Source organism: Pristis pectinata, chromosome 3 (genome assembly GCF_009764475.1).
Source record: "Pristis pectinata isolate sPriPec2 chromosome 3, sPriPec2.1.pri, whole genome shotgun sequence".
NCBI classification, from domain to species: domain Eukaryota; kingdom Metazoa; phylum Chordata; class Chondrichthyes; order Rhinopristiformes; family Pristidae; genus Pristis; species Pristis pectinata.
The window spans coordinates 14251302-14276083 of NC_067407.1; the positions used below are offsets into that span (position 1 = coordinate 14251302).

The window sequence follows — 24782 nt, forward strand, 5'->3', positions numbered from 1 at the left end:
ACCAACTAAACACTAAAAACTTGCTTAGGCTGGGGCAGCAACTAGCCATACCATAGAAGTCTGTTGCTTACGTGTCACCCACATGGGGAAAAAGTGAAAAATATTTACACTGAGGCAGAAAAGAAGGTATTGTTGATTATATTTGGAGTTACAAGGCTTCATCAATTAAAACTATCATTTAAAAGACAAAAGAGACTGCAGATGCTGAAATCTGGAACAGAAAACAGATGGGAATAAAATGGGATTAGTGTAACTGGGCGCTTGGTGGTTGGCAGGACACAGGGCCAGTTTCTGAGCTTGTGACTCTATGACCATAATCCTTTTGATCTTTGAAGCCTAGAAAGGGAATGATTGAAAGTGTGAAGATCCACTTGTGCATTTACATAGTAAATTACTTCCAGAGGTTTATTGCATTTTAAATTGCTCTTTTTTCTTTTTTTCCTTCTTGTCTCTTTTTCCCACTCACTGTTCATCCTCTCTTTTTTCACTTTCTTTATTTTTTCTTTCATTCCTTATACTTAATTTAATTTGTCATCGAGATAAACCTTTGGTCCTGTCATACAATAAGGCATCAGTGTACTTTAGCTCCCCTTCAGCCAGAGGCTTATTGATGGCGAGGTACAGTATTGTAGTGAGGAAGATTGGGCAGAAGTTTACTGTAGTGACACAGCCTTGCAAATGTTTGGTAGACCTGTCAGTTAAGATCAGGTTAGCAGATGTCAAATGGTAACAAATTTCTGATGATGGCCAAATTTGAAAGGGATTCTCCAAAATTTCCTTAGTTCATGGAGTTGGCTGTTGTGAGTTTGATACAGTTGATGTTCAGTGGCTGCTGCTGCTCTGTACCTTTTGCTTGGATTTGTCACATGGTGAAGATGTCATCTATTGGACTTCTTGATGGATGGACACTGCTTTGGAACTCTGGGAGAAGCTCCCAGCCACTGGATGGTGATAGCTGGGGAGGTTCCTTGCAACAACTTTCCCTCAACTTGACTTCAAATTCAGAGGCAACTTATGATCTACTGAGTAGTGGTAAACCATGGGCCCCTGTATGTTTCAACAATATGGTACCTGAAAAGATTGATGAAATACTACCAACGTGGTCTCCCAAACATCTTCCAAATCCATTGGCGCACAGGTGAACCAATGTTGGCATCCTCTCCCAGGTCAATGTCCCAGCATGCAGGTTCTAATCACGTTCGATCATCTCCGGAGGATGGGCCACATTGTAGGCATGTGTAGCGGTTGCTACTGCGAAATAAAACAAGCCGCTAGTCGGAGGATTGTCAAACAGAAGTGGTTTATTTTCCCGCTTTGCGCGGGTCCTTTAAGGGAGACTGTTCCCGCCCAAAGCAACCGGCAGTGACGTAAGTCCTACGTCATCAAGACTTTCCCGCGCGCGGGTTCTCCCCGTTGCTTGGGAAAGACGAGGCCCGCCGCCATCTTGGGCCTCGTCGCTCCGACGCCGCGCGACCCGACTGCCGAGCCGGTTCGCCCGACTAGACGGTGAGTCGCCACACAACCCCCCCCCAGAACCGGCGAGACAGTCCCCAAGGTCCGTGGGCTGTGCCAGCTGCCGCTTAGGGGGCCGGCCTCTGCGTCGCGGCGTTCCAACCTCGACAGGTTGTTGCAGATCCAAATGGGCCGGTTTGAGGCGGTCCGCCGTGAAAACCTGTTCCCTGCCTCCAATGTCCAAAATAAAGATGGATCCATTATTCCGCATGACTTGGAACGGTCCCTCATATGGTCGTTGCAATGGCGCCCGAGGTGTGCCCCTGCGAACGAAAACAAACTTACAGTCCCGTAGTTCCTTGGGCTGGCAGGATGGGGCTTGACCATGCCATGAGGTGGGAATTGGGGCCAAGTTGCCAAGCTTCTCGCGCAGTCTTTGTAGGACTGCTGGGGGTTGTTCCCCTTGGTCCCGAAGGGCAGGTATGAAATCCCCGGGGACAACTAGGGGCACCCCGTACACAAGCTCAGCTGACGAAGTGCGGAGGTCTTCTTTGGGGGCAGTGCGTATGCCGAGCAGGACCCAAGGCAGCTCGTCAACCCAGTTAGGACCCTTCAGGCGGGCCATCAAGGCTGATTTCAGATGGCGGTGAAAACGTTCCACCAACCCGTTTGATTGAGGATGGTAGGCCGTGGTGGTGTGCAGCTGTGTCCCTAGCAGGTTCGCTAATGCAGCCCAGAGACTGGAAGTGAATTGGGTGCCTCTGTCTGAAGTGATGTGGGCCGGAACGCCAAAACGTGAGACCCAAGTTGTGAGCAGCGCCCGGGCGCAGGAATCAGTTGTGATGTCAGTCAGGGGGGTTGCCTCAGGCCACCTTGTGAACCGGTCCACGATGGTAAGGAGGTACCGGGCTCCTCTTGAAACCGGCAGAGGGCCCACGAGGTCGACGTGTATGTGGTCGAACCTCCTATGGGTGGGCTCGAACTGCTGTGGTGGGACCTTGGTGTGTCGCTGGATTTTTGACGTCTGGCAGTGTGGACAAGTCCTGGCCCACTCACTGACCTGTTTGCGCAGGCCATGCCAGACAAACTTGCTGGCGACCAGTCGGACAGTAGATCTGATGGATGGGTGCGCCAACCCATGTACCGAGTCAAAAACGCGTCTCCGCCAGGCTGCAGGGACTATAGGGCGGGGCTGACCAGTCGCAACGTCGCAAAGTAGGGTCCGCTGACCTGGACCAACCAAGAAATCTCGGAGCTGCAGACCCGAGACTGCGGTTCTGTAGCTGGGCAGTTCGTCATCGGCTTGCTGTGCGTCAGCCAGGGCCGTGTAGTCGACACCCAAGGATAGGTTGTGGATGGTTGGTCTGGAAAGTGCATCAGCAACGACATTATCCTTTCCAGAGACATGTTGGATGTCAGTTGTGAATTCGGAAATGTAGGATAAATGTCTCTGCTGACGAGCTGACCAGGGATCGGAGACTTTGGAGAAGGCAAAGGACAGAGGCTTATGATCGGTGAAAGCGGTGAAAGGCCTGCCTTCTAGAAAGTATCGGAAATGCTGGACCGCCAGATACAGTGCTAGAAGTTCCTGATCAAAAGCGCTGTACTTCAGTTCGGGCGGTCTAAGGTGCTTGCTGAAAAATGCCAAGGGTTGCCAGCGGCCTTCGGGTAGCTGTTCCAGTACCCCACCCACCGCGGTGTTGGACGCGTCCACTGTGAGGGCAGTCGGGACGTCAGTCCTAGGGTGTACAAGCATCGTGGCGTCTGCCAGGGCGTCTTTGGCCTTAACGAAAGCAGCCGCAGCCTCGTCAGTCCAGGTGATGTCCTTGCCCTTACCAGCCAGCAGCGAGAACAGAGGGCGCATGATACGGGCTGCTGCAGGGATGAACTGATGGTAAAAGTTGACCATCCCAAGGAATTCCTGTAGGCCTTTGACTGTGTCGGGGCGGGCAAAATGGCGGATAGCGTCCACCTTGGCGGGTAGGGGTGTTGCCCCGTCGCTGGTGATTTTGTGGCCGAGGAAATCGATAGAGTCAAGTCCGAATTGGCACTTGGACGGGTTGATCGTGAGGCCGAAATCGCGGAGGCGGGAATACAGCTGGCGGAGGTGGGAAAGGTGTTCCTGGCGGTTACGGCTGGCGATCAGTATGTCGTCTAAGTAAATGAACACGAAGTCCAGGTCTCGGCCTACCGCGTCTATCAACCACTGGAAGGTCTGCGCGGTGTTCTTAAGGCCAAACGGCATCCGAAGGAATTCGAACAGGCCGAATGGGATGATAATCGCAGTCTTGGGGACGTCATCCGGATGGACCGGGATTTGGTGGTATCCCCGAACGAGGTCCACTTTGGAAAAGATGCAGGCCCCGTGTAAGTTCGCTGCGAAGTCCTGGATGTGAGGGATGGGATAGCGGTCCGGGGTGGTAGCGTCATTCAGCCTGCGGTAGTCACCGCAGGGCCTCCACCCTCCGGTGGCTTTGGGGACCATGTGCAGGGGGGAGGCCCAGGGGCTGTCTGACCTGCGAACAATCCCCAGCTCCTCCATGTGACGGAACTCTTCCTTTGCCAGGCGGAGCTTGTCTGGAGGTAATCGACGTGCTCGGGCATGAAGGGGTGGCCCTGTAGTAATGATGTGGTGTCGTACCCCGTGTTTGGGCCTAGAATTCTTAAACGAAGGTGCCAAAATTGATGGGAATTCGGCTAGGAGCTTGGCGAAATCGTCGCCAGGAAGGGAAATGGAGTCCAGGCGCGGGGCTGGTGTGCTGATTTCTCCCGGGGATAGGTCTGGAAGGTGCTAGAGTGGACTAACCGCTTCCCTCGCAGGTCGACTAACAGGTTGTGGGCCCGAAGGAAATCGGCTCCTAGGAGTGGTCGGGCGACTGTGGCAAGGGTAAAGGTCCAGGTAAAACGGCTGCCGCCAAATTGTAATTGAAGTGTACGGGTGCCGAAAGACCGTATCGTTGTATCGTTGGCGGCATTGAGTAGAGGACCGGGTGGCCTGTTACAAGTGTCGCGGCCGGTCGGGGGCAAAATACTGACCTCCGCTCCAGTATCAACGAGGAAACGCCGTCCAGATTTCTTGTCCTGAACGAATAGGAGGCTCTGTCAGCGGCCAGCCGCCGTAGCCATCAGCGGCAGCTGGCCCTGGCGTTTCCCTGAAACTTGCAGGGTGGGCGGCATCGACGGGCCTCCGAACCCCACCTCTGATGGTAGAAGCACAGCTGGTCACCCGTGGGTGTCGTCTGCGTTCCTGGGGTGTGGTTGCTCGGTTGCTGGGGCCGGGCGAGGCGGGCGTTGGGCTCGCGGCCTGGTGATTTGACTGACGGACGAGCCGCTCTCGCGCTTGGCCCTCCACAGGACATCTGCCCAGGCAGCCACCTCACGGGGGTTGCTGAAGTCGGCGTCAGCTAACAACAGGTGGATGTCATCGGGGAGCTGTTCGAGGAAGGCCTGTTCAAACATCAGGCATGGCTTGTGTCCCTCGGCCAATGCCAGCATCTCATTCATTAGGGCGGATGGGGATCTGTCCCCCAGGCCGTCCAGATGAAGCAGGCGGGCAGCGCACTCACGACGGGAGAGGCCGAAGGTCCAAATCAAAAGGTCTTTGAAAGCCGGGTACTTATCTTCCTCCAGAGACGACTGGATGAAGTCTCCAACCTGGGCAGCTGTCTCTTGGTCCAGAGAGCTAACCACATGGTAGTACTTCGTGGAGTCAGAGGTGATCTGCTGAAGGTGGAATTGTGCTTCGGCCTGGTCAAACCAGACGCTGGGCCGAAGTGACCAAAAGGTGGGCAGCTTGAGGGCCACTGCATTGGCTGCTGTGCTGTCGGCCATTGCGCGGGTCCAAAATCCGTTTGGACCGTCGGGGTCACCAATGTAGCGGTTGCTACCACGAAATAAAACAAGACGCTAGTCGGAGGATTGTCGAACAGAAGTGGTTTATTTTCCCGCCTTGCGCGAGCCCTTTAAGGGAGACTGTTCCCGCCCAAAGCAACCGGCAATGACGTAAGTACTACGTCATCAAGACTTCCCCGCGCGCGGGTTCTCCCCGTCGCTCGGGAAAGACGAGGCCCGCTGCCATCTTGGGCCTCGTTGCTCCGATGCCGTGCGACCCGACTGCTGAGCCGGTTCGCCCGACTAAACGGTAAGTCGCCACACATGCCTTTCATCAGATTCTCAAAATGCCCAGAGCTCCATTACAGCCAAGAAGTTTCCGGGGGGGCACAGAAAATGCTTGAAGGATGTTCTGAAAACCTCCTCCAATATTAGAACATCCCCACTGAATTCTTGGCCCACAACTGCTCAAAATGGAGGAGAAGACTGTGAGCACCTTGATTCTTTATGACTGGATCATGTGGAGGCCATCCACAAACAGCAGAAGAAGCGAACAATATTGCAAGCAACCCACCTACTTGCCCCATCAAGCACCATCTGCCCCACATAATGCAGAATGCCCCACATAATAATGTATTGGACTCTTCAGTCACCTCAGAACATATAGAACAGGAGAGGAAGCAAGTCATTCTCAACCCAAAGGGACTATATAAGAGGAGAGATAGAGAGTTATCAAACATTTGTGACCTTAGCTATATCTTTATCAATTCATACTTGAACCAATGGGTAGTGCAAAATATTTTAAGGGTGAGGTTTAAAAAAAAATTAGTTCTCAGGACAGTCTGCGAGATGCTATGTCCTGAAAATATCTGGGGCCAGTATAACTTTCAACACATCTTTTCTGCATTGCCTAATTTTCTTTTGTTCATTCTTTGAAAGCAATCACGCTCTGAATTCTTGGTAATTTATTGAAGTCGTCGCTGAATTGTATTTATACTAGGCAAGCAGTGTGAGATGTATGGAAGTCCTCCTCTTTGACCAAGCTTTTCATCATAGAATCAGAGTCAGGGAACAGTAAGGGGGAAGAAGGAGATCATTCAGATCATTAAATCTCTATTGGCTTCTGGTAGAGAAATCCAGGCAGTCCCTCAACCCCACCCTTACCCCATCATGTGTCTATCATACAGTCATACAGTCATGCGACGTTGAAACAGGCCCTTAGGCCCAGCTGGTCCATGCTGACCAAGATGCCCATCTAAGCTAGTCCCATTTTCAAATTCAATTATTGGCATACCCATTTACCTGACATCCGCTGTGACTTGGTGTCAGTTTTTGTCATAGAAATCATAGAACCATAGAACAGTACAGCGCAATACAGGCTCTTCGGCCCACAATGTTGTGCCGACCTTTAAACCTCACCTAAGACTATCTGACCCCTTCCTCCCACATATCCCTCTATTTTAAATTCCTCCATATGCTTATCTAGTAATCTCTTGAATTTGTCCAATGTACCTGCCTCCACCATCACCCCAGGCAGTGCATTCCATAGTCCAACCACTCTCTGGGTGAAAAACCTCCCTATGACATCTCCCTTGAACTTCCCACCCATTACTTTAAAGCCATGCCCTCTTGTATTGAGCATCGGTGCCCTGGGAAAGAGGTGCTGGCTGTCCACTCTATCTATTCCTCTTAATATTTTGTACACCTCTATCATGTGTCCTCTCATCCTCCTTCTCTCCAAAGAGTAAAGCCCTAGCTTCCTTAGTCTCTCCTCATAATGCATACTCTCTAAACCAGGCAGCATCCCGGTAAATCTCCTCTGCACCCTTTCCAGTGCTTCCACATCCTTCCTATAATGAGGCAACCAGAACTGGACACAGTACTCTAAGTGTTGTCTAACCAGAGTTTTGTAGAGCTGCATCATTACAAAACTCTGGTTAGACCACAATTGTCTGAAGGTGCTCTTGCAAAACATCTTGGTAGGATTTTGTACATTAAAGGTGCCATTAAATGGGAGTTGCTGTTTGATTTCAAATCTCATCGTGACAAGCTGTGTGAGGTCAAATTGATGCATGATGTTTGTTGAGAAAGATTGTTAGGACCCATATCTAGTCTGGCTTAAATGTGGTTCCAATCTCACATATTCTGTGCAATATACCAGTGGGATTCTATGGTAAGAGTTAAGAATATTTACAAACTCCCTCTGCAGTAGGTCATATGATATTCAGAAGCTTTCAAAAATGGTCAGTAATTTGCTTTTATTGAAGCTTTCTCACACAAATGAGCACACAATGCATGATTAAACACTGGATTTTTCTTTCTTCTTTTACAATATTTTTATTGAATCCATGAAAAGAAAATAGAGTACATGCATCAAGAAAGAGAATAAAAATACTACTGAATACGTTGTATTAAATCATACTTAGATTACAATACTCTAAATTAATAATCATATATAGAAGTTAGTTAATAAAGGAAAAAAATTGAAATATTTTATTATAAAAAAAATCTACTCCCACTACCAAAACCCAAAGCTGTTAGATGGAAAAAAAAACAAGGAAAAACATTTAAAAACGTAACCGTGTCAGCCAATATCTGCGTTTTAGTCCCCAAATCAGAGATTTTGAAAATAATTCAAAAAAGGTCCCCACAGGGTTTGAAAGTCTAAGTTAGATTCAGAAACTGAACAGCGAATCTTCTCTAGATTCAAGTATGACATAACATCCTGTAACCATTGAGCATGAGTAGGCGGAGTAACTTACTTCCATTTAAGTAACACAGCTCTCCTGGCTATAAGAGAAATAAAAGCCAGAATATGTAAATCAGAAGCCTTCAAAGTTATACCTTTTATAATTTTTTTTAAAAATTAAAAAAACTTGTATGATTTTTATAAAAATAAAGATAATAACTGAATTATTGGTTGGATCATGCCCTTATAATGGTGAAGCTGTTATTGTTCACTGTAATTACAGCAGGAAATTGACAGCAACTTTTGGATTTCTGCACTGGCTCAGTTTAATGTGAAAATTCTGAACCTGCTGTCATACATTTCACTAAATACCTGACAGATAAGATGCCAGAGATTGCTGGAACCTTGGGGGCAATTTTCTTTGAGGTCAGCAGCAAGAGTCATTGCATTACCACAAAGCAAAGTCCAGGCTTGTATTGAAATTACCAACACTTTCTTTCTTGGTAGATGTTGTATTAATAGAATCAAAGAAAAAGCAGCATAAACAGTGCTCTAGAGAGATATTCTCAACCACTGCCTGCGGTTCATCTGTTTCAATATCCACTGTCGCTATATGTTGCCTTAAAATATCAATTGTTAAAACGTTCTAAAGAAGCTCCCTAAAGTTGAATGCATACTATTGATATTTTTTTTCAGATTACCTGGTGCGACATCCCTCCCAGCTGATGAAATCAAGTTACTTTTTCTTTTGCCAAGTGCCATGGCTTCCTGAATTTGCTCTTACAATAAGTGATTTCAAGGTGAGCAGTGATTCAGACACAGGAGAATTTGTTGGAAGGGTCATTAAGATTTATAACATGTGTAAAAAAAAATTATTATTTCATAAATTTTAATTTCTAAGACCAAGAGATCACAGAGGCCAACAGAAAATGGTATTGAGTTTTATACTCTGGATGATGGCATAGAAAAGGCTTTATTTGGGCAATTATAACATTTTTTTTGCTGCTAATAGATTATACTAGTGAGTTTGTCTCTCACATTTAAACTTGGGATTCAGTCACTCCTAGCTAATCTAGATTTGCTCTTGAACTCATTGAGTAAATTACTTACCTGCTTGTATTTGCAATACAACCATGAGAACTGACAGTGGAACACTCATTTACCATTATTTTGAGTCTGTTGGATAATGGTTTGTGAACATATTACATGTACTTCATTGAACTATTGCCACACAAGGCAGTAGAGCACTTTGACATTCGGTATCCTCAAGTGCTGATCTGTGTCTTCACACAAGTATGCACAAACACACACACATGTACAAATACACACACACACACACACACACACACACACACACACACACACACACACACACACACACACAGGCACGCACATTTACAGGGCATGAGTTTGACCTTGCTTTTGTGCCTACTATAACTGGGTCATGGTGAGATGCCAGTCCATCCCTTAGAACTGGGACATTCAAACTGCGACCTGCATGCTGCATTGTGTGTGTTCCCCTGTTCTCTCCCACCATGGTGGCAAGCACAAGGAAGCAACTGAAGAGAGGAATTGCACAGGTGAAGGGCAGGAGATGGACTGAATGACTGGGGGTGGGGGTGGGGGTGGGGGAATGGAGCGAGGCTCAGGGTTCAGGCATTTGATGGGGAGCCCAGGGCAGATACTGGAATCATGGACGAGCAGAAGATGGGAGGGTCTGGGTGGATTGAGAATGTCTTGTAGAGGATGTGGGGCATGGGACAGGTAATGTGGTATGGTGGGTGGTTGAAGTCATTGGCAATGAAAGGGAGGTGGGTAGGGAAGTGCGTTAGAGAGGGCAGATGCCTGGACAAGGCTGGGCTCCTAGACTTCCTGGCAGTGGCCCGGATAGAGTGGAGAGTTTTAACCAACTCTGAGGCAGGACTCAGCCCCCTGGTTAAAACCAGCTACTAGTGTTTAAACCCTGTACATAGGCCTCATGTGTGCAGTTTAATTTTAAGCAAGTGATGACAAACTAGTGCCACACACCATTTGGCATCACTGTGCGTTGTTGACAGCCCCCCCCCCCCCCCCGGTGTTAATATGTCAAACACAGGAAGGACCAGCAACAACCTTGGTTCATGGTCTTCTGCTCTCACCCAGTTGTGGCCCTTCAAGCCCAAAGTTTTGGGCATCACTGTCGTAGAGACTGGGAGGATAAGTAACAGAAATGTGTAGGAACTGGAAAGATGAAAGTAAAGCACTGTCGGGCAGGCACAGTAGTGTAGTGGTTAGCGTAACGCTAGTACAGCACCAGCGACCCGCGTTCAATTCTGGCCACTGTATGTAAGGAGTTTGTACCTTCTCCCCATGACTGCGTGGGTTTCCTCCAGGTGCTACAGTTTCCTCCCACATTCCAAAGACGTACGGGTTAGGAAGTTGTGGGCATGCCTTGTTGGTGCCGGAAGCGTGGCGACACTTGCGGGCTGCCCCCAGAACACTCTACGTAAAAGATGCATTTCACTGTGTGTTTCGATGTACATGTGACTAATAAAGATATCTTATCTTATCTGAAATTAAACCAGCAAGTTAGCAGACCTGGAGGCAACTGGGGGAAAGAAACAGAGTCAACATTTCAGGCTGATACTTTTTTGACAGAAATGCTCAATTTATTATGTTAGACAAAAACCATAATCCTACTACAGATTGAGATTATAGAGCCATAGAGAGATGCAGAACAGAAACAGCCCAGCCGTGTCCATGCTGACCATCAAACATCCATCTACGTTAACCTCACATTTTTTTATTCTTCCCACATTCCCATCAACTAAATGCCCCACTGGCTCCCAGCACCCCCGCCAGATGGCTTTGACATGTGGGAGGAAATGCACACCATCACAGGGAGAACATGCAAACTCCACACGGACAGTACTGGAGGTCAGGACTGGACCCGGGTCTCTGGCACTGTGAGGTAGCAGCTGTACTAGCTGTGCCATTGCGCCACTGTTAGGCATTGCATGTTCTCATGTTCCCACACTCTTAATTCTACCTCTCTTGGTTATTCCATTATTGTCATTTTAGCATTTCTTTTTGCACTAGTTAAGTTTGCACTACAATCTTTGCACCATTCAGCTGTTTTGCACCTGTGGTTGCATTTATTATTGTATTTATTATCACCATGTCTACTGTTTACTTTGTGAGCTTCATGTGGGCTAGGTATTTTATTGCATCCTTGTGTACATGACAATAAACTAATCTGAAATCTGAATCTCACACTAGGGAGTAGACAGTACTTTCAGCATACTTAATGGACACAAATATAACAATAAGTTTAACTCTATTTTATGTTATAGGTATTGAAGTACTTATTCACAAGTCAGAGCACTGGCATTAGGACAAAAGAGTGCAGGATGACTGCGGATGAGATCGAAGCCTATTTGTACATCTTTTCCCAGCCTGGAGCCTTCTCTGGACCACTCAGCCACTTCAGGAATATATTCAGGTACAGTGTGGTAAACAGGATTAGAAAAAGCAGAACCTGTGCAGAAATTAAGTGCAGACAGGTCATGGCTCAAAGAGTCCTTGAATGATTTGTGTCATCCATGTTTGGCTTCATGTACCTGTTCATGTTCTTCTTCAATTCTCTACCCCAGAGGGTGATAAGGACCGGTTCATTGGGGGTATTTAAAGAGGAAGTAGATAAATTTTTGAATGATTGAGGAATTGAGGGCTGTGGAGAACTGGTACAGAAGAGATGAGGCCTGGGGCAAATGATCATATTAAAATGATCATATTAAAGGGCGGGGCAGACGGGAAGGGTTGAGAGACCAGCTCCTCAACTTTCTTGGGTTCTGGTGGACAAATTGAAATGCAGCAACAAAGTTATAAGTGTGGTCCCAGCTTGGCACAATTTGCAATTTGCAATTTGCAAGGTTTGTCTGCTTCAGAGCAACACTAGGGAGTCTGACCTATTTTGGTCTCTTTTACATTGATCATTTTTTAGTACTAACAGGTTATAGTTTCTCATCTTTGGGACAAAATTGTCTGTATCAGAACTTTGAATTGCGTCAAACTTTTGTCTGATGATTATTATCATGTAACACTTTGGGAGATTTTGCTACTTTAACAGTACTTTATAAAACTTTTCCCAAAGGATGAAAAGATGTACAAAAAAATTAGATAAGATAAGATATCTTTATTAGTCACATGTACATCGGAACACTCACTGAAATCCATAGTGTGTTCTGGGGGCAGCCCACAAGTGTCGCCACGCTTCCGGAGCCAACATAGCGTGCCCACAACTTCCTAACCCGTACGTCTTTAGAATGTGGGAGGAAACCAGAGCACCCGGAGGAAACCCACGCAGACACAGGGAGAACGTACAAACTCCTTACAGACATGGCCGGAATTGAACCCAGGTCGCTGGCGCTAAGATAGCGTTACACTAACCACTACACTACTGTGCCTCTTTTTGATAGAGTCAGGGCACGATGAAGGTGCAGATCTCAGAGTTACCTTTATGAGACTTTGGGACAGCACCCATTCCTGCCATCATGAGTCTTTGGAATTTGAAAGGGGATTTGATTGAAATATATAGGATCTTGAAGGGTCTTGAGGTGGATATGGAGAGAATGTTTCCTGTTGTGGGAGAATCCAGAATAGGAGTCACCCATTTAAGACGAGGGATATTTTCAATTCAAATACATGGAAGCCTCTGCCACCTCCCTTAGCATAGATCTGCCAGCCCCTTCAGTGGCCTTTCTCTCTGTAGACAGAACTCTAAGTCTGGGTCACTGCAGTTCTGAGCTTGGCTCATGGTTCTGTTGCTCTTTGAGAATGTTCACAGAAGCCTCTACATACTTCCACCGTGGAAAAAGCAGGGATATGTCGATGCTGCTGCTCTGTAAATGGGCATTGAAGCCACATGAAAATACTGTATGCTGGCTCATACTCCAAAACATCACTCATATTAGGATGACTTGTTGTTACCTATAGTCTGCATGGAAGCATGGTTACTGGATGAGTAATTGAGAAACCTGGATCACTGCACCAGAGATGTGAGTTCATCTGAAGTAGCTGGGAAATTTAATTTCTAACAATTAAGTAAACCTAGAGTAAAAGCTGTTGTGAAATTAGTGGACTGTTATAAAAATTCATCTGGTTGACTAATGTACTTCAGAGGAGATCTGTTCTCCTTACCTCACCTGACCTACATACACACAAACATATGAATTAGGAGCACTTGGCCTCCCGCACCTGCTCTGTCCCCTCAGAACATTATGGCTCATTTGACTGAAGCCCCAATTTTTCATTCTTGTCTACACATGGTAACCTCATGCCCATCAAGAATTTATCTACCTTTGCATCAAAAATATTCAATGACTCTCTCTCCTGCTCTTTGAGGAAGAGAGTTCCAAAGACTCAGCACCCTCTGAGAGAAGAAAATTTCACCTCATCTCTGTCTTAAGTGGATGATCCTTATTTTCAAACAGGGATCCCTAGTTCTAGATTCTCTCACAAGAGGAACAGCCTCTCCACATCAATCTTGTCAAGATCTCTCAAGGTCCTATATGTTTCAGTTGAATCCCCTTTCAATCTTCTAAAGTTACATGTGTACAAGACTTTTTTGTCACAAAACAACATGTCCATTCCAGGAATTACTCTGCTAAACCTTCTCTGAACTGCTCCCAATGCATTAATATCCTTACTTAAATAAGGAGATCAATATTATATGTAGTACTCCATATGTAGTCTCACCAGCATCCTCTATAATGAAGCATTAACCTCCCTGCTTTTGTACTCAATTCACCTGGCAGTAAATAATAACATCCTGTTAACTTTCCCAATTATTTACTGTGCCTGCACACTGGTCATTTGCTCGTATTGCAATAGAACACACAGATCCCTCTGCCTCTCAGCCAAAGCAATCAGCAAGGCAGCCCTCCTTAACCAAGAGATTAATGGATTGAGAAACAAACATCAGAGGGATGAAGAAAGAGGTTGCATTAATGGGGATGTACGTAATCAAATCTAATACAGAAACTCAAAGAGGGGTAAAAGGGAAGGTTTTAAAGATTAGATTAAGAGAGAGGGAGGAACAAAATAAGAAAGGAAAATGAAAAAAAATTACTGTTTGAAGGTTTTTGATAGTGTTCACTATACTCTCCTCCCCCAACACCTGTCTGCCCAGTAGGAATACATTCATCTGCTTTTATTCCTATCCCTCCAGACCTGAGTAGAACATACCATGCAATATCCATGCTGTCTGCCCCCACACCCTTATTTCTGATGATCCCCAAAATCTATTCTTATCACCCTCCTATTCCTCTTCTAAAGCTGCAGTTTAGCTGACAACACAAGGCAACACCTCACTCCAGCTCCTTGATCCTGCATTATCTGTAAATCATCAGTCTGTGTTCCACAAACACCGTTTCATGCCGCCGGCTCTTTCCATCTCTCTGATGATACTGAACTAGACTATTCACAAGTTTCATGCTGTTATATTTGACCCAAGATTTTGGATCACGTGTTTGTGCCATTGAGAAGACCAACCATTCCCACCTCTGTTACACTCCCTGATAATGCCTTTTTGTCATCTCTGCTGCTGAAACCCTTGGGCCCCTTTTGATCCCTCTAGAGCTGAGTACTTCAACACACATCTGCGTCCCCACCCTCATTCTACCCTCTGTAAACAAGGTCACCATGAACGATTGAGTCATAGAGTTGAACAGCAGAGAAATGGGCTCTTCGGTCCACCACTCCCACACCAACCTTTTTGCCCATCTATACTAATCCCATTTGCGCACGTTAGGTCTATATTCTTCTATGCCTTGATTATTTAAGTCTTTGTCTCTTAGATGTAGTTACTGTATCTGATTTCACCACCGCCTCTGGCAGCACATTACAGATATCAACCATTCTCTGCATAAAAAAATGTCCTCCTCAGATCTTCTTTAAAACTCCCAGCTTTCACCTTAAAACTATGCCTGTTTTGATATCACTACCATAGGACAAAGACCTTGACTGATTACCCTGTCTATGCCTCTCATAATCTTACATACTTCTATTTGTCACTGCTCAGCCTCCTTCACTCCAGGGAAAACAAGCCTAACCTGTCCAATCTCTCCCCATAACCAAAGTCCTCCAAACCAGTCAACGCCCTGGTGAACCTCTTCTGCACTCTGTTGCCTGTTTCCTATATCACATCATTCACCCAGCACTCCCTTACTGGTTCACCTACATTGACTCCCAATTTAACAAGGCTTTGACTTTGAAGTTCTCATCCTTGATTTCAAAGCCCTCTATGGTCTGGACCCCTCCCTTTCTCCTCTAATCCTACAACCCCTTTAGATACCTTTGTCTCCCTAAATCTGACCTCTTGAGCATTCCCAAGTGTAACCTTTCCACCACTGCCTGCTGTGCCCCTAGCTGCCTCCCTGAACCTCTCTACCTCTTCACTCTCTTCAATCATTGAAACATCCCACATTGACCAAATGTAGTCACATGCCCTGATATCTCCCTATGCAGCTTAGTGTGAAACCTTATCTTATAACACTCCAGTAAAAATCCTTTGATGCTTCACTGCATTGACAGTGCTATATAAATCTAATTTGACATAGCCTATTAGGCATAGGCATAGATCGAGTGGACAGTCAGAGATTTTTACCCAGTGTGACAATGGCTAACACAAGGGGACATAATTTTAAGGTGATTGGAGGAAGGTATAAGAGGGATGTCAGGGGTAAGTTTTTTTTACACAGAGAGTGGTGGGTGCGTGGAACGCACTGCCTGCAGAGGTTGTGGGGGCAGATACATTAGGGACATTTAAGAGACTCTTAGACAGACACATGAATGATAGAGAAATGGAGGGCTATGTGGGAGGGAAGGGTTAGATAGATCTTAGAGCAGGATAAAATGTCAGCACAACATTGTGGGCCGAAGGGCCTGTACTGTGCTGTAGTGTTCTATGTTCTATTTGCCTATGAAATTTGTGAGTTTCAATTCTCTTCCATTTCAAGGGTAAGAAAATATTATTTCTGATGATTGTAAATGAAGTTCAGTACAGCAACATGCCAGAAACTGCTTTACAGGAGCAGCATATGTCATGTGAAAAAATTATGAGGCACCCAAAGTTACCTAGGAAGCATTGTGATCAGTTGGAGCTCAGGAAATATTTAGACTCACTGTGAAATCACACAGGTTGTACTGCAAACGAACACTGTAGAAATTCCTATTCGAATGCAGCCATTACACTGTTTAAGATAAATGGGTTGACCAGTCCTCTATCCATTCCAAGATTTTACCAGCAGCACCATGGGTGCTCATCTTATAATTTAATCTCTTATGAGGCATCTTGTGGAATACCTTCTGCACATACAAGTACAGCTACTAGTTCTCCCCCTCTCCCCATTCACTCTGGTGAAGACTTCTTCAAAAAACATGAATAAATTTGTCAGACACAATTTCCCCTTCATGTAGCCATACTGACTCTGCGTGACTAGATTATGATTTTCATAATGCGCTGCTATTACTTCTTTAGTAATTGGTCCCAACATTTTTCCAACACCAGATGTTAGGCTAGTCAGTCTATAGTTACCCACTTTTTGCTTCCCTCCTTTCTTTGAACAGGGCTGTCACACTGACTCTTTTCCAATCCTCTGGCACTTCTCTAGGACCTAAGGATTTTTGGAAGATTATAACTAATGGATCCGCTACCTTGGTAGCCGCTCCTTTTAGGATGCTGGGATGCAAGCCATCCAGGCCAAGGGATTATAGCCCATTAGTTTGCCTAGTACTATTTTGCTGGTGATGGTGATGGTATTTAATTCCTCCCTACCATTGTTCAGTACTAAATCCACCCCTGTAGTATCTTCCACCATTAAAAATGATGCAAAATATCTGTTTAACTCCTCTGCCATTTTCTTGTTTCCCTAACTACTTCCCCAACCTCATCCCCAACTACTTCCCCAACCTCATCCCCAACTACTTCCCCAACCTCATCCCCAACTACTTCCCCAACCTCATTCTCTAGGGGACCAATGTTCACTTCTCTTTCCTTTAAATATACTTAAGGAAACTTACTGTATGCTTTTATATTCCTCACTCGTTTACCCTCATGACTAATTTTCTCTCTAATATCTTTTTCATCTTCCTTTGCTGGATTTTGAATCCATCCCAGTGTTTGGGTCTTACCATCATTTTTCTGCCGCCTTATGTTTTCTCTTCCAACTTAATACCTTCTTTAATTTCTTTGGTTGGTGATAGTTGGTTCAGCCCTCCCTTAGGTCCTTTCCTCCTTACTGGGATACATTTTTTGTTGAGTATCATGAATTACCTCCTTAAATATCTGCCACTGCATGCCTGTCTTTCCTGATAATCTTTGGGCCAGGTTCACTTGAGCCAACTCTGCCCTCATTCCATTCTAATTGCCTCTATTTAAGGTAAACATAGTTGCTTCTGACACAAGTTTCTCTCTTTCAAACCAAGTACACTGCTTCCTACTCAGAGGTCATTTATTAAACCTGCCTCATTACTCATTGCCAGTTTCAAGATGGTCCATAATGTATTGCTCTAGGAAGCTATGCTGAATGCACTCTATGAATCAATTCCCATTGCTATCCTTTCCAACTTGACTTAAAAAGTGACATTGTTGTTTGTAAATTCTTCTGTTGCCTTGCTGCTTCCCATCTCTGAAATATCTCCCAGGCGTATAACCTTCTGGAATACCTAACCCTTGATCATTCCTGAGTTTAATCAGTCTATCACTGATGCTCAGCTGCCAAGATCCCATGATCTGAAATTGCCTCCTTAGATAACCCTGCCGATCTACCATTCTTTCCTTGGTTAGAATCCTCCTTGCCCCACATTTCTGAACCAGCTTTAGGTCAAATAGCCTGATGTACCTTGGCCATTTTTTTGTAGAATAACACTTCTGTAAACTCCTTGGGTTGATTTTACAATGTTGAACGAGTTATATAAATGAACATTTCGAGCATTTTTTTTGAAGATTGGTCTTAAGTGGGGGAATGAATGCAGAAAAGCAGTGGAATTTCAGGGCACAGGTCTGACATCTGGAGAGATTGGAGTTGGAGAGTCAGGCATGGTGATGGTGTACTGGGGACATGGAGTTGATACTGGAGAAGGCTGGATAAATTAGAAGAGGCAACATTACCAAATTATTTAAACATAACTATTAGGATTTTAAATTGGAGGGTTTGTGGATATAAATCAGAAGGGGTAATAGGTGAGCAGAACTTGGAATTGGTAAGGTTAGCAGTTTCACATGGACCAAAATTTCAGTAGAGGGTGGAGAATGGGAGAGACATCAGGGAAGGGCAGGAGAAACGTCAGGGGAGGGCAGTTCTTCTTTTTATTTATGATCTACATAAATGCAAATCTTTCTTTCATTCTTTCACTCTCTGTGTTATGCAGCATTTTGTCTGGTTAATCTGAGAAGGTGACCTGGCCCCTGGGCTCTTTACTAGTTTTTAGTATATACAGATATGTGGTTGAAAACCTGATCCTGACAAATGAACATTCAGAGTTGGTCTTATTCAGCTGTTCTTTAATTAAGGGGAACAATTTTCACCTCATTATATTTTGCAGGACATTATATTGAAATTATATTGACATTATATCTGGTGATGGGAATGGAATTCACTTTAATCAATATAATGTCCTTTCAATGTTAAGTTGTTGTAAATTGTTCCAAATCCCAAACAATTTAAGAGACACAAGAAACTGCAGGATACAAGAGGAACTCAGCAGATTGAGCAGCACCTGTGGGGAAGAAGGAGTCGTCGACATCTTAGGGTTAAAACCCTGCATCAGTCCCTGGTTCCTGATAAGGACCCTGCATCATCCTGACGACCCAAAACATCTATAATTTCTTTCACCCACAGATGCTGCTCGACCCCCTGAGTTCCTCCAGCAGACTGTTTGTTGCCCCCAAACAATTTAAGGTTGACTGCTGGAGTTTGAGTGTACTGTTTTTTGGAGGGGCATGCATACATGTCCTTTGTGGGGCAAACAGGCAGAAATTCCCATAATCTCATATTATACCTTTTTTAAAATAATTATTGACCTGATGCCTCAGATTACCTCCACCCCTTGAACATGTTGTCAATTTGTTGTAAAGTTCTCAAATTCCAAACATATGTGGGGTCACCTCGGTTACATCAGGAAAATGTTGTGCTTCTCTTTCTCAATGGCATATTACAACCAGATAACTCCTTATTTAAATGTTATAACTCATTTCAGACACATAAAATAGGCACAGTTTTATGTACTGATCTCTCAGGTGCCTTTTGTCGGTATCTCTTGTCATGTAAAATATTAAGACCTGCTGTATCAAGTGCACCTGAACCTCAGAGGAATAGCTTCCATGCACTTGCTCCCATTTTTACATGACTGAGACCAGTTCTCTAGTCGCCATAGCAGAAGTGTAGATTCACAGCCTCCTGAGAGTGTGGCCATACACTAACATCTTGCATGTCCATAGCTGAAACCAGATCCCTGATGCTGATGACACCTTCACCCCTTCCTGGCCATTTGAATCCAAAGGCACCCTTGCAGAAGAGTCAAGTCAAGTTGAGTTTATTGTCATCTGAATAAGTATGGTGAGGTACGGGTCCAATGAAAAAAGTTGCTTGCAGCAGCATGTACCACCAGGCTTAAGGACAGCTTCTATCTCACTGTTAACAGACTATTGAATGGTCCCCTAGTACGATTAGACGGACTCTTGACCTCACAATCTACCTTGTTATGGCCTTGCACCTTATTGTCTACCTGCACTTTCGCTGTAACATAACACTTTATTCTGCGTTCTGTTATTGTTTTCCCTTGTACTACCCCAATGCACTGTTGTAATGAAATGATCTGTATGGATGGCATGCAAAACAAAGTTTTTCACTGTACCTTGGTACATGTGACAATAATAAACCGATTTACCATTACAGGCACGTAGATTCATACAACACACACAACATAAATTACATGTAAATTATGCATAAGTTACACAAGACAGTGGGAAAGAATTGGGAAGATAACATAATAGATCACAAAAGCACCTAAGCCATTGTTTACTTTTAGATAGGTTAAAAAATAGAAGCACGAATTCCCATGTATTGTCCATTTAACTTTTTTCAAACAATGCGACCTTTGTTTTACAGTAGCCTGCCCTTGAACCAGAATGAGGTGGTGTCACCCACTCTGTTGTTGTGGGGAGAAAAAGAAGAATTTCTGGAATTCAGAATGGCTGAGCTCTCGAAGTCCTACGTGAGGAATTGTTTCAGACTGAACGTTGTGCCTGAGGCCAGTCATTGGCTTCAGCAGGACCGACCACAGCTGGTCAACCATTTGATCTGGGCATTTCTGAAGGAAGTCGACCAGTAAAACTTACTGTCACTGAAGTAAGGCGCGAAGATCTTGCGACAGTTCCAGTGTCAAAAGTAAATGTTTTTCTGTGTCGTTTAACTGTAGCCAGTTCTCTTTACACGTGCTGTCTAAACTCTATGGTGCTGAATGAAAGTCTGCTTGTGAGGTTTGTACTTTTGTTGATGCACTATTTACATGTAATGCTGAGCAGTAACCATTTAAAGCTGGGGTGTTCCTAAAATGTCTCTACATTATATACTATTAAGATTCCTAGTGACCTCATTTCTGTGTATTTGGACTGGCCAAGAGGTTCAGACAGGTTCAAGTTATCTGCCTAAGGGGGTCATTGTCAAGACATATGAACCTTCAACTGTTTTCAAAGCGTTGCTGACAGGCGGGACAGAGCTGGAAGACAGGAGATAAAGGGAAAGAGCTTTAACTGAAAGAGATCCAACATCTTTTAAGACAGCATCTTAGCATACATATTCCTGAATCTTTGCACGTGAAAACACCAGCCTTAAAACTTGTAAATAAGAAACAGTGATGTCACCATGTAAATGAGAGGAACATGTTCTTTACTATGTGGTGCCTTTCACTAGATTCTTCCTGAGAAAATAAATTAAGAGTGCCATTTCTGAAAAAATAAATGGGGATGTTTATATTTTATATTTATAAGTTGTATAGATTGATGTTTTTATTGACAAGGATCATGTACTGAGCATATTGCTGTAATCACAACCAAGTTACCATATAAAATGTATATATTCATCCATAGAAAATTATGAACAGATTGCCTAGCTGGTATATTCTAAGTACAAAAGTTATGGATTATTTTCTAATTGGGAACCAATTTCTGCAGATCTCTGCAAGCTATCTAGTTGGTCATTGAGAAGGGACTGACCTCATGAAGCACCAGGGCTCCAGTGTGCCCCATCTACATGAGTCACAGCAGCACCTTGCCAAGGCTTCTTCCACAGCGCCTCCCAAACCCTGATCTCTGCACCCAGAAGGACAAGGACAGCACGTGCATGGTAACACCATCACCTGCAGGTTCCCCTTCAAGTCACAACCAATTCTGAATTGGAAATATGTTGCCATTCCTTCATCGTTGCTAAGTCTAAATCCAGGAACTCCCCTATTCAACAGCATTTTCGGAGTCCCATCACCAAAACTATCTAGTTGGTCGTTGAGAAAGGACTGACCTCATGAAGCACCAGGGCTCCAGTGTATGCTGTGTCAGTTCAAGAAGGCAGCTCGCCGCCACCTTCTAATTAGGGAAGGGTAATACATGAAATAGTTATGTACTTTGCAAACTTTTCTAAACGCTGTAGGTTTTTTGAGATGGTTCAAAGATCAGAAAAAGGAAATGAAATTAAAATGTAAGAATAAATTCACTGACCATCCCAGCAAGCCATGCGTGGTGGAAATGCGAGCCCAAGATTAGTCTTCACCTATTCCTTCAGTGGCGGGCTCTCTTTTGGACACACAGCACTAGTGAAGTTTCCCAGTAATTACTTTGCATTTAGAATGTACTAACATTTTGGATACAAATTCTTTGGCAATATGGTCCATTGAAAATTTGACAATTTGTGCATTCTTGTTTCTAAAGGTGAGAGTGATTGCACAGTTTGTTTTATTTGTGATATAAACTGACTGTACCTTCCATGGATGATCCCACAGTATATACTTTCTTGACACTCTTAGAGCACTAATTTGCATCATACTTGTATCAGCCCAGTAGAGCTGGAGTCCAATGTTCACCTCATGCAAATCGTGCTGATGACAGTTACCTACGGTGATGGATTTGCTTAAGGTCCCCTTAGTGTTTTTATTGTGAGAGAGAATAATTGTCAGCTGACATTCTGGACTATAGCACCTCAGCAGGCATCTTACTGATGCTCCTGTAGTTCTAAAGTGGGTCTTTGAGAGTGTGCTCACAGTATCAAAACACTAGCATGTTAAATGGTCCAAGTAAATCCTAAATCCATAAAATTAAATAAAGTTATCCAAACAGAGCAGAAACTAGATAAACACACTTAAAGAAAGAATATGTTAATGAATATGGGGAAAGAACTCACACTATGATTAGTTAACTTCTATACTCCAATTTGTTCCACCCATTTATTTTTATGGTTTAAAAATGAGAGGATAGAGAAAGTATATGGAGTTTCACAATGGGCCAAATGGCCTCCTTCCCTGCTAAATTGTCCATGTTTCCCACCTTGTTGTGAGACTCTGTAGCCATCCAATTAAGGGATTAAAATCTTTGAGTGCACTACCACAGAACAATGATACTCTGAATTTCTGTTATTTAAATCTGACAGCAGTGTAGCACAAGTGTACATTAAGGAAATTTATGTTGATCGTTGAAGAAGATCAACCAAAAAAAGCACTGTGCTATTCAAACACTTCTTAGGAAAATTATTTTGACATTGAGCTAAAGATAACATTCCCAAAAACTAACCAAAAAACATTTAAAACATTCTTCTATGTCCCTATATCTGTGAATGTACATCAGATGTGCATGCAAAATGTATATGTCCTTGCTTATAGTCAAAAAAATACACAGGGATGCTAATTTTTAACCTGATGTATCACAACAGATCTCATTCCCCTTAATTTCTGGTCGTCCTTAAAGTATGCCTCTGGCCCATCTCCAGGCCACTCCAAGAAATATCAGGATAGATCATGTGATGACTTCTGTGGGTTTGGGATGACTTTATTTGAACTTCAATGAAATGGCATTGACCCGAAACGTTAGCTCTGCTTTTCTGTTGAGTTGTTAGGTATTTCCAGATTTTTCTGTTTTTATTTTTAACTTACCACCATCCACAGTGTGTTGCTTTTGAACAATCAACAATATAATGCTGCTTACATCTATTTAAATGGGGAAATAAAAAGGTATTAATTTCAGTTAAAAGACAACTTAAAAGTAAATGGTGAAGTTAATCAAAGCTGCTGAATTAACCAATTAAACAATAGAATAAATTAGAACGGGAAAAACAATAATTAGTGAGGCTGGTTATTAATTGACAGTGTTCAGGTATTGCCTAGGTAAAGTTACCAATTCTTTCAGTGGCTCAGCTAGTAGAGCCACTACCTCACAGCACAGGTTCAATCCCAACCTTGGGTGTCATCTTTGTGGAATTTATGTGTTCTCTCTGTGACTGTGTGGGTTTCCTCTGTGTGGCACGTTCCCAAGAGCATGTGGATTGGTCAGTTAATTGGTCCTAGTGTGCAGGTCAGTGGTAGAATCTGAGGGGAGTTGACAAGAACGTGGGGAGAATTTTAAAAATGGGATGAACGTAGGCGATTGTGCGTAAATGGGTGATTGATGGTCAGCATGGACTTGGGGATTCAAGAGCCTGTTTCCACACTACATCTGTGACTCATTAACGAGAGAGTGGCCTGATCTGGTGTACGTTTCTGATCAGCCTCTCTGTGTAATATGTGATGGTTCCTCTTCCCTGACATCTCATACACTGATGTCAAGCAAATTGTCAAAACCCTAATTCATAAAGAATTTGTAAGTTTAAAACAATTGACATATTCCAATGCTTGATTCCTTGCTAATTATTGGGCTGTTACCGTCTCCCCAGATTTTAAGGTGTTTGGGTTTTTCTGCTTCCATAAGGAAATTAAATGATGCAGAAGGTAGGCTTATTTGAATGAGTCAGGAATACTAAAAGAACCTAATGCACTCAGCCTAATGGCACAAGGATAGATGGGAACTAATGTATTTTTGTATCAATGCTGTGTTCATTTAGAATGCACTGTGTTGCTATTCTGGTTTTACCCCAGTCCCTTAGTTGGATGTAGAGCATATTTTATGTATAATAAGCTCCAATTTACCTTATATTTTATGGAATATATACAAGTATCTTACTATTACCAAAGAAACTAATTTATTTTTCAAGAAGGCCATAATTCCCCATTATTGGTCATTTAAATCAAACAGAAATGAGAAGGTGACATTTGGTGACATTTCCTATACTTCTTCAAAAACGCATAAGGCTCATATTTTGTATATGCAGCCTTCTAAGAAAATGTGAATTAATTTAGCCAATTTATTGATGCAGTATAATTTTATCACAGTGAACTCAATGTAATTTGTATTTATTTTCATTGTAATGTAAAATATTGTCATTTTAATAAAGTAATGAATGTTATGGAATCTGAGAGTATAATTTTTATCATTTCTTTTATTGTCACAGCCACACAATTGCTAGATTACTTTCCTTTTTGTGAGGCTTTGGTTGTGAAACACAATGCACTTATAGTCAATGCTGGCCTTTTCTCACAGCATATGTCCTGATAAATAAACCATATGATCTTTTCCTGTCAATTCCTGTTACTATACAGCAAGCATTGCTTCCATTGTGTAATCTGTTTTTCACAACTTTGTTTTAATTCTTTTGAGAACTTTCTGATACCAATATTGAAATCTCAAATTTAT

General features: G+C 43.7%; 1 protein-coding gene across 2 annotated transcripts in view; it reads left to right on the forward strand.

The window, feature by feature from the left end:
- ephx4 (epoxide hydrolase 4) overlaps positions 1 to 24500 on the forward strand; it is a 47697-nt gene extending 23197 nt beyond the window's left edge. The window contains exons 5-8 of one of the 2 annotated variants that reach the window (XM_052012871.1): positions 8669 to 8772; positions 11305 to 11453; positions 20122 to 20361; positions 21186 to 24500. In XM_052012871.1, the coding sequence (XP_051868831.1) occupies positions 8669 to 8772; positions 11305 to 11453; positions 20122 to 20344 (476 nt within the window). In that variant the 3' untranslated portion in view covers positions 20345 to 20361; positions 21186 to 24500. Of the gene's footprint in view, positions 1 to 8668; positions 8773 to 11304; positions 11454 to 20121 lie in introns of both variants that reach the window. The other variant, XM_052012870.1, reaches the window with a different exon arrangement.
- The last annotated feature ends 282 nt before the right edge of the window (positions 24501 to 24782 follow it).